Genomic DNA, 10,786 nt, shown 5'->3' with positions numbered 1-10,786 from the left:
GCCAACCCCATTTAAAGGGCCAAGGCACTGCTCCCTTCTTTGGTGAGTGTGCCTCCTCCCTGTCACATTCTCCCTTCCACAAGTTCCAGACGTGGGACAGATGAGGCCACCTGTGCCCAGCATCGGACCCATATGGAAACATTTTCTCTTTTCTTTTCCTTCCTCTCTCCCACTCCTCTTTTTTCTTAAGTGGCACCGAACGGAGGGCGCCCGGACGGGGAGTCAGGGCCCGGCACCGGCTCCGCTAGGGGGCGACGCGCTCCCGGGGCAGGTTGAGCTGGACTCCTTCGGAGCGCGGCACGTAGACGGCTGCGGGCGCTGGGGCGTCCAGGGCGAAGGGGCCGGGGCTGGAGCGGCCCGAGGACGCGGCCGAGGCGGCAGGGCTGAGCTGCACGGCCGTGGTGTCCTGCGCCGTGCGCTCGCTGCTCTCCATCTCCAGCGCCACCGGCCCGCCGCCGCCGCCCCGGCCTGGGCCCCAGGCCGCAGCCGAGCGCGGACCGGGCGCGGGGCCCCGGCGGCTACACGCGCAGCAGGCGGCGAAGCAGCCAAGCGCCAGCGCCAGCAGCGCCGGCCCCACCACGAGCGGCGCGTTGCTCCGGGGCGGGAAGGAGGCGAAGGCGCCCACCAGCGTCACGTTCACTCCCGCCAGCAGCACGCACAGGCCGCAGGCGCAGAACAGCGCCGGCGACGGCAGTCCGGGCAGACGGCCCCGAGCGCGGCTCGCGGGCGCCCGGGCCGCCGGGCCTCGGCTCTTCTCCGGGGGCGGCATGGGCCTGGGGCCGCCGGGCACGCATCAGGCTCCGTCCTGCCGCCGGCCTGGCCCCGCCCGCACGGCGGCGCGAGCTCACGGTCGTCCTCGTCGTCCTGCGGGCACAGAGCGGGAGGGACGGTCAGCGGGGCATTCGGCTTCCACCACTCTCGGCTCTGTGGCTACGTTCAGTGCCTGGCCAGCCCCTTGCCTCTGCCTCAGGGAAGCACAACCCATCCTGTATGGGAAGAGTCTGCCCAGCGTTTCCCCACTCAGGCCCCGGGGTCTCTGGTGGCCATCCTCTCTCGAGTGCTCCAGACAGACACAGCTCCTCCACCTCCTCTCCTCCAGGAAGCCTTCCTGCATGAATTAAATTAAGCGAGTGAATGCCTGCAAGGTGTTCAGCACGGGACTAGGTGCTCATCAAATGATAATCATCCTGATCAGTAGTCCTAATTAGAGGGCAGATATCAGCTCTTGAATTTAGACAACTTCCTCCATCCCCCAAGTGGAAGAAGCCTTAGAAATCATCTGCTCAAGCCCCTCCTTGTCCAGATCAGGAAACTGAAGCCCAGAGAGGTCTAGCAATTTACCCAAGAGTCAGGACCAGGACCTAATGACCTTGCTGCCTGGCCTGGGTGTCCTCGCCCTAGGCTCTGGTAGGCACGGCAGTGACATTAAATTTTCTGAACATCAGATGAAGCCCTGGAGTGAGTGGCCATGTGAGAGTAAGGAGCCCTGAGGTTTCAGATGGCCAGTGAGAAGGGACAGTCTCTACACAGGCTGGAGCAGACCCAAGATCCTTTGTAGACTGGGCTTTGTATTAGATTCCAACCCTACCCCCATCCCACCCCCAGGATTCTACTATTGAACCTGGACTTGAAAGCCCAATCACTGGGCGTTAGAATTCCCTTCTAGGATTCTCTGTTATATCTGGTTCTGGAATCTATCACTGGATTCTAGAACTCTGGGAGTGCATGCAGAAACAAGGGTAATGTAATTAGAATCTAGAGATTTATGACTTCTGAGAATTCTGTTCTAGAACATGAAATCACAGGTATAAAGGCCCTCAAAGGATGAGATCATAGCTATGGAGCTGTGTTAGAACTGTGGAAAAAACATCAGAAAAGGGCTCTGAGTGGGCAGGAGAGAGGAGTAATAGGGTAGTGGTACCACCGGGGAGCAAAGCCTGCCAGACGAGCAACTGAGCATGACCTGGACAAGTGGCCTCTCTGTGCTTCGGTGTGAACACCTATAACAGAACCTATCTCATAGGGTGTAGTGATAATTAAATGCTTTCAGCTGAATCAAGTGCTTGGAACAGTGCCTAGAACATAGTGAGAATTCAATAAATGTTAGCCATGTTGTCATTGTGGTGGTTGCCAGAGAAGGGGCCAAAAGGTCTCATATCTGGAGAGGCTCGTCAGAGTTTGGAAACAGAACAGTTGATCTATCCCCCAGGTCATGCTCAGCCTCAGGGCTGAGACCTGGATTGTCCTTCCTGAGCGTCCAAAGCCTGCACACTGTGGAGCCGGAGAGAGTCTGATGACTGGGTGGGTGAAAGCGAAGGCTAGTGCCAGGGAGGGACAGCACATTCCTCACTCGGGACAGCCTTTCTTTGCCTGGCCTCTCGGTTTGCAGTAACATCTAATTTAGTTTTTACAGCATGAGATTAGGTATTTCTGTTATATCCCCATTCTATAGATGAGTATATTGAAGCACAAAAAGATTAACTAAATTCCCCCAAGACCTCTGAGTGGCCGTGGCCGTGTCAGGACTCGAAACCTGGTGTCCAGGCCCTGCAGCCTGAGCTCTCAGCCTAGCCTCGGGCTAGGTTTGCTAAATGCTGGTGAAGCGGCTGGAGCCGGGAGCTGGAACTCTCCTCAGGCCCTGTAGATAAGCTCCTGTATTCAGCATTTACACTGCTCAAATGTCAACAACAGAAGAGGGGGCCGGCGTGTTGTGTGCATCTCTCCAGATAGGTAAACTCACTTTTCTCTTTCCTTGGCTTAGCATACTCAGCGCAACACAGGCACTAAGCAACAGCTTCAGCTTCCAAGGGCTAATTGCCAATGAATGATTCTTATCTGCTCCTGGATAAAACTACTCCCGGAGTCCCCACCCGAGGCAGGGATAAGGCTCAGGGCCGGTGGGTGTGTCCACCCTGGCTGATTGGGAGCTGTGGTGCAAAGGGCGGTCCGCAGTTCAGTTTGGGCCACCATCTCCCTCGGGCGTACTGCAGCCCTCCAGCCGGGGCTGTTGCAACGCTGGGTACTGCCCTGCAGCAGATGCTCTGGCAGGCTCAGGGGTGGGGTGTCACTGGTGCTGTTCATCAGATCTTTTTGGGTCTCCCTGTTCTGAACACATGTTACGATTGCACTTCCTGGCCCATTTGTGATCATTGGCCACGTGAGTGGTTCTGGCCAATGAATTGTATGGTGCAGCACTTGCCCGCTCTGTGGCTTCTGGAGTATTTAATTTCAGAAGCAGGAACCTTTGAGATGATGCTCTTGCTTTCCCGAATCCTTCAAGCCTTTCTACTTCATCCCAAGCCCAGCCCTCGACCTCACTGCCTGAGCAGGAAGGAAGAAGGTCATGGCTCTGAATCTTAAGTTGTTGGGACTAAAACACGCCTTCGCTTTAGTGAGCACGCCAGGCTGCTGAGCTGGTAGAAATCACCTAGTTCAATCTCTTCCTCTATGGATGGGGGAAACTGAGGCTTGGAATGAGAAAGCTCAGGGAGGGAGTCTGTGGCCCAGGCCTGACCAGAACCATGCTTTCCTCCCCCAGGAAGGACCCTGACCACTGTCATTCAGTGGCCCATGACCCCGATCAAGCAGTCAGCCTCCCTGCTGCCCTGCCTCTGGCAGGAGAGGCCTTGTGGTCTCTGTTTGGGAGTCTAGGCCGGAAGCACTTTGGGGCAGAGGAAGACACTAGAGGCTAAGCCTCAGATGACCAAGACTCTCGACTTTGGTTTGGGTGCGCAACTTGGGAGGTGGGGCCCCTCTCTGGGCCTCAGCAGTCAGAATGCAGGGAAAGGTTTAACCGGGTCGTTGTCTCTGAACGCCTCAACCTGCTGTCTCGCTCACCTACCTGCGGTTTGTGGACGTGAAAATGGGAAACTGCTCAGAAATTACTGTCAAAATATCAAATGGTTTCTGAAAAACGGTACATTGATCTGTGATATGGCTGTTTTGGGTTGGGATTAGGTCACTCCCCTGAGAAGCCACCTGCTGCCCAGGGGTTCTGGTCCCTCTCTAGTGACTCTGTGCTAAGCACTTTTCCTACACGAATACAGTCAGTCTTTCCTACAACCCCGAGACGGGCTGCAGTCCTGAACCCAGGATGCCGTGAGGAAACCAAGGCTCACAGAGGGGAAGGAACTTGCCCTGGTTTACTCCGCTGTAACCAGTAAAGCTGGGGTTCAAACCCAGGTCTGTCAGACTGAAAAGCCCATGTTTCCCCTACACCAGAATTTCCGCTTATGGGAAGGTACAGAGATGTCTGACTATTTTTAAAAAATATAGTAATTATTACTATCCAGCTAATCATCAACAAGCTTGGGGCCCAAGGAGGGTGGTCCTCAGTAGGGGGAGGCGAGAGCCCCTGGAAAGGGGAGTCTCTGCCTGAAGCCCCTTCAGGTCAGCTGGCCAGCCCCGTGCCCCCTGCCCAGTCCATGGACCTGGGAGGTCTGTGTTCTGTAAGAGCAGCTGCTTGACCAGGGGCAGCTGCCAGGCCTCCCGACCCCAGGGTCCTGCTCCAAGCGCTCAGGAGCCTCTGGGCGAAGGGGCTGGGGCTTCCGTCCAGGCAGCAGCTGCTAGTCCCAGCCCCTGTCCTCTGGGTGGGATCGAGTCCCTTGTTTGCTCCGTCTGGCTCTTTACTCCGCACTGTGAATCCCTCCACTCCCCTTCATCTTAGCCCTTCTCTTCCCCCTCAGCTGAAAGTCTGGGCCAACGCTCAGGCCCCCAACACTTCTAGCATGCTGTCTATCCCCAGCCCTCTCCCTATCCTCAGGGAACCTCCCACACCACCATTGCTCAGGGCTGGCTTATTCACTCCCCTGCAAGCTCTCAGCTTCTGCCCGCTGAATTGTGCCTCCCCAGAGCCCACGGAGCTGCTACCACCCCCACCCCAGTCCATTCCACAGGCCACCCCTGCCCCCTCACAGATTCCCCAGGCTGGAACTAAGGCTTGAGGATGAGGTCTGAAGGTGTGGCTTCCCAGCTCCTGCATCTGACTCCTGGGCCCCATCATCCTAATCCCTGAGCGCCTGTGCGCGCGCACACACACGCGCGCGCGCGCACACACGCACGCATGCACACACACGCACACACACGCACACGCGCACACACACGCACACACACGCACACACACGCACGCTCAGTGAGCAGACATACCCAGAAATACAAGCACAGATGCCGGACACTTGAGAGGGCTGCAGACACAGGCCAGCACACAGACAGCCCCTCTCTCAGCGGCCTGCCTAGCCAGTGGACATGCCACTGCCCAGTAGAGGCGCTCTGGAGTTCTCCACCTGGCAGTGTCGGGGGTGGGGGGGTGGAAGGGGGCAATTTGGTGGTAAGCAGAGCTGGAGCCTATGAGAGGGGTAATGGGACTTCCATTCTAGCTGCTCCCCTTTATCGTGGGTCCCCATGCCTGCAACAGGCAAGGTCCTTGAAGCTCCCCTCCCTGGGGCTCGGGTTTGCTTCTGGGAAAGTGGGAGTTCGGTCTAGATGATCTCTGCCAGCCTAGCAGGCTCCAGCTTCCCGCACAGCTGAGGGGCCCCGGGGACCTGGGACTCTTGCAGTGATCACAGCTCTGTGGTCATCAGACCAAGTCTGCACCGAGGCAGGCGACGTGCTCCTGGCTGCCCCGGGCCTCCTGCTCTCGTCCAGTCTGCCCCGGTGCTCACTGACTTGCCCACCAGAGTCCTTGGGCCACAGCCCCCAGCAGGGGCCGTGTCTGTGGCCAGACTTGGATCTCCAGCCTCAGTCTGGGCCTCTGCCTCCCCTCCACACAACTCAGCTGCCTGGAGCTAGTGGGAGGGGTGGCGGGAGGGACTGCGGGCTGCCTGGTGTGGAGGTGGCCTTCCTGCCCTCCAGCCCAAGTCCCCCACTCCGAGGGACTTCAGCATCTTTGGCACAACCGCCCCATCCTGTGCCCTCCTAGTTGGTTGGCTTCTCATCTCCAGTGCCCAATTCCTCCATTCCACCTCAGCGCCCCTCTCCCTCACCAGCCCCGGGGGGCCTCACCACCCCTGTCAGCACCACGAGCCATTCCAGCTCGGAGAAACCCAGCCATCCTACCCTTGACTATACCCTCACCGCTACCACTCTAGACACACTGGCACGGCACCCACTGTGTGCCGAACACTCTTTGAAGCCCTTTGCATATGTTATATATCATCTCGGTTAAGCCCCGTGACGGCTCTATAGGTGGATGCTATTGCCACCTCTGTTTTCAGATGGGAACACAGAGGCTCTGAGAGGTTGCCTTACTTGCCCAGGGTCATAGACATGGTGATAATATGAGGCAGATCTGGGATTCACACCTAGGCAGTGCAGCTTCCAAACGCGTGCCCGTGGCCGTGACTCCGTACTGCCTCTTGCTGTGACGCTCTCTGATCTGGAGCCGTCCTGCCACTCTCAGCATTCCCTCCAGAGCCTCTTGCCCCCGCGTCCTTCTGCACACTACCTGACTTCCGTGACTCCCTCGCAATTTACCTTGTCTTGCAGCTTAACTTCTTCCTTTGTCCTTCTGCCAAAGCCACCCAGCAAAGCCTCCACCCTGCCTCTTCCGAGTCTATGCCCAAACTGCTAAGCCTCATGGGTGAAAAGAAAATCACCAGCCAGCACGTCTCTGGGATCACTCAGGCCTTCAAGGCTCCAGGGGAACCTTCCCCCAACCCAGTCAGTGCTCAGCAGCCCCCTCACCGGGACCGCACCTCCTCCTGGATGCACTCATGCCCCTCCCGTCCTAAAACAAAACCAGCCCCTCCTTCAACCCCACATCTGCCTCCATTTAACACCCTCTCCCCTTCCTCAAAGCACTGTCTACACTCCTTATCTGCCTACACTTTACTTCCGCAAGACTCATTCCACTCCAAACTGGTTGCTGTCCCATCACGCTCTCTCTCTCCTCGTTGCTGAAATCAGCAGACGAGGTTCAGTCCGTAGCTAACCTGACCTCTCCACAGCTTTGGCCTTGCTGAACCCTCCCTTCTGGAAGCATTCCCTTCCTCTTGGAAACAGGCTCCTTAAACTTCATCTTCTCCCACAAAGCCCAGATACCCAGCCAGAAACTCGGGTTTCAGCCTCGCTCTTCCTTCTCCCTCAGGCTTTCCTCCACACATTTCCAACCCAGTCCATCCCCAGTCGCCTGCAGATTCTTCCCTCTGTGTCTCTAGAAACCATCCCATCCTCTTCAGTCTCCCTGCTACCCCACCCCTTCCCCTCCTCCATCTCTCCCTGCTGCATCCCTCCTGGGCTCCCCACTGCTGCCTCTTCCAGGTGGCCCCCTTGATTTTGCTCAAGTGGAGCCGAATTCAATAGGTGCAGTCAGGTGAACATGCTGCCCCCTGTGCCTGAAATGTGGTCGACTTCCCCTTTACCTGGTTAACTCCTGCTCAACCCTCAGAGTGCAGCTGGGCAGTCACTTCCCCCAGAAAGCCTTCCCTAACTCCCCAGATCAGCAGGTCAAGTCAGGTGTCTGGGTCTGCATCCTCCAGCTTTCTTCCTGGAAGACCAGCATTGTATCCACCTTATAGCCACAGTGGAGTGCTTGACTGTCCCCAAGGGGCCCAGGGAATGTTGGTTAAACAAATGGTGAAGAGAGGAGCTGGTCACAGGGGTGTCCTGCCTTCCTGGCTTCACCTGGGTCCTGGTTTTGAAGTGACTCTGTGCCCATTTCTCTCTGATTCCCTGATCACTTTGGGCCTTGGGAAGCGGTGGCTGTCAGCAGGGCCAGGACTGGAGGTGGGTCCTGGGGCAGATTCTCACGGAGTTACATAGAACAGGGAGAGATAAGGGTCAAGCAGAGGGGCCCAGGGCAGCCACTGCATGCTATATGTCCCCTTCCGTTGTTTCCCTCTATGTCTTTCTCATCTCTTTTCGGAGAAGTCTCTCCCTGGCTACAGGTACCTGACCTCTTGTCTGGGCACTACTCCATTCTGCTGGGGTTTCAGGCTGGATGGAGCCTGTCCTCCACTCCCTAAAGACTCCCCTCCTGGCCGCCCTCTCCCGCTGGTCTCATCCCCTTGGCGCCCCCCCAGCCTCCCCCAACTCGTGGGGCTTTCACTTGCCTGAGCCGGTCGGACGGACGCTTCTCTGAGCAGCCCGGGCCAGCCGGAGGGCAGGATCCCACAGGCGCTGGGGGTCGGGGGCGTGCGGGGCGTGGGAGTTGGGGGGGGGGCGCAGGCCCGGGCTGCCGGGCCTCGGGCGGCCGCGGGCGGGGACGCGCGGGCGGCGGGCGGCGGGCGGCGGGGTCCGGGCGCCCCTCGCGCAGCGTCGCTGCGGCCGCTGGGCCCCTCGGCGCCCGGGCGGAGCGGCGTTCTCACGGAGTGTCCTCCCCTCTCCCGCTCCGCACCGCCCCTCTCCCCTTCCCTCCTCTAGTTCGGCGGCTTCTAGCACCTTGCTCTGAGCTCCCAGCACCCCCGCGGTCTCCGGCCCGGACTTTGGGGGGCCTGGGATGCAGACGTTGCCACTCTGGAGCGAGGGACGTAAGTGGCACGGGTTCCGTCTGCAGCCCCTTCCCTGGAGGGGGCGGGGGGTGGAGCTGTGGGGGCAGGGAGACTTCTGAGGGAAGGGGCTTGATTTCAGCCACTCTTCCCCAATCACCGCCCACCAACCCCCCCAATGGGGTGTGGCCACGAGCCCCTTCCAGAAGGCGACACTATCTCCCAGTGGGATCTGTAAGGGCCTATTGGGGATGAGGGGTGGGGAGGGAGGACTGGGTGGGAGACCGAGGTGCTGACTTCCAGAACCTTGAGGTGTTCAGCTGGAAGAGCATCTCCTCCAGGTTGTGCCTTCATTCATTTGCTCATCCATTCATAAACCCTTCCTGATGTGAACCATGTGCCCTGCAACCTTCCTCCCACAGGGGCCCTGCGAAGGAGGCACTACACCCCGTCCCCTGGCTGCAGAGGAGGAAACCAAGGTGCAAGTCCCCATGGCCTCTTGCCCAGCACCCCGTGCCCCTGTGCTGTGGGGGATGCAGAGGCAGGATGTGAGTCATCCCTAGACTCCAGCCCCAGCCTGGTCAGTCCTCCCGATTGGCCAGCAGGGCTGTGACCTCCGAGGGGTTGCCTGGACCAAGCACTCTCCACTTCGGTGTGTTCTCTGAACCATGGTTGACTTTCTCTTCACCTGGCTAACTCCAGCTCAACCTTCACCATACAGCTGGGACATCACTTCCCTCAGGAAGCCTTCCTTAACTTCCCAATCCTGCAGGTCAGATCCGGTGTCCAGGTCTGCGTTCTCCAACTTTCTTCCTTGAGGACGGCATTATTTCCACCTTGTGGGGCCAGCTGGGCACAGCCACAGTTGAGGTCAGAACAGGGCTCTGGGACAGAACTGATTTCACTTATTGAACAGACCCTTGGAAGAGCTGGGTCCAATGACCTGTCCCTGCCCACACCCACTCCGTGCGGAAATACTGGAGGGTTCCAGAGCTGCTCAGAGCTGAGAGAGCACTTCCCCCCAACACGACCCCCCACACCACCCTGCCCACTTGGCCCAACATCACCTTCCAAAGCATGGGTGGGGAGAAGGCATGAGCTCCACGTGGACCACCCCTGTGACCAGGTTGAGGGGGCGGGGGGGTTGGGGTGGAGATACACTTGGCAGGATGCATCTGGACATTCACTTAGACTGGGGGAAGGAGGTCTCAGGGGTCCAGTTCCAAGGGTCTTTTGAACCCCTACCTAGTTCTTCCCCAATGGACATAGCCCTTGCCTTTTTATGTGTTCATGCCTCAGGTTATTCTGCTCTGATCCCCTACACCATTCTGTGCTGGGCTCTGCCAGTCAGTGAAGATACCAAAGCCCTGCCTTGGGGAGATCACGCTAGGGAAGGGTTGGTGGCGGGCTGAGGGGTCCCACCCTCCCCACAGCCCAGGCCCCACTTCCCCATTCCCACCCCTTCCATCCTTGGGCATCGTTCTGGGCTGCTTCAGGTGAGGATTGAAGATGGGCAGGAGGAAGTGTTTCCTTATTGATCAAGGGGGGCCCCCAGGCCCAAGTTATGAGTTATGTGCTGATAACGCTGCTGAGGGAATGGAGAAGGGGCAGCGAGCAGGCGGGGTGGGGGGTGGAGAGGAGGGAAGTGCAAGGGGGGTACTTCCCTCAGGCTGGAGGAACCACAGTCTTCATGACTGGCCAGCAGTTATGAGTGGAGGCCTGTCGCACCATGGCCAGGGGCTTGGTCCCTGTGCAGAGCAGAGCAGCGGGTAGGGGCTCAGGTGGGGAGACAGAGGAGCCCTGGATACAAGTCCTGTCCATCCAACCTCTCACCACAGGACTCGATGAGTCCCTTTCTCTGGAGGGCCTCAGCTTTCCCATCTGTACGATGACATGGTCTCTGCCACTTTTGGTTTGGTTTTGCAATATTCACTGGGTACCTGTGGGCCTGGTCCTCTGGCCCGGGCTCTCGAGAGGAGGAAGTAGACAGGGACCACTCAGAGTGATGTGGGCTGTGATGGACGGAAGCCCTGGGGCTGGGGGAGCACGGCGAAGTCAGGGGAGGCTTCTGTGAGGAGGTGTCATCTGCACTGATCCTTGAAGAATGAGACTCTTCCCAGCTTGTCCTCTGCTCAGAAACCAGGACAGAAGCCTCATGGAGCAGATGGCTCTGTGGAGGACAGACCCTGCTCCACCCTGAGGGTGTAGGTGAGTGAGGAGGGGTGTGGAGGGCATAGCCACGTCTTCTGCATAGCCACACACACCTGGGCCAGGTCCTCCTTGCCCCAAACCCTGTGGGAACATGGGTCTTGATGTGGATCTCCAGGGAAAGCCTAATTGTTTTTCCATTAAATTTAAGCCAC

At 58.4% G+C, this 10,786-nt stretch overlaps 1 protein-coding gene across 1 annotated transcript; it reads right to left on the bottom strand.

Moving 5' to 3' along the window:
* Positions 1 to 244: 244 nt before the first annotated feature.
* TMEM275 (transmembrane protein 275) lies at positions 245 to 769 on the bottom strand. The gene has a single exon (XM_028123271.1). It carries the CDS (start codon positions 767 to 769, stop codon positions 245 to 247), a length of 525 nt encoding a protein of 174 aa, XP_027979072.1.
* Positions 770 to 10,786: the final 10,017 nt, after the last annotated feature.

This window comes from Eumetopias jubatus, unplaced genomic scaffold, assembly GCF_037043125.1.
Source record: "Eumetopias jubatus isolate StellerSeaLion01/CBP00866 unplaced genomic scaffold, mEumJub1_p1.0 scaffold_4, whole genome shotgun sequence".
Classification (NCBI taxonomy): Eukaryota; Metazoa; Chordata; class Mammalia; order Carnivora; family Otariidae; genus Eumetopias; species Eumetopias jubatus.
Note: the sequence above shows the minus strand (reverse complement) of the source record. Positions and strands in the feature narration are given on the sequence as shown.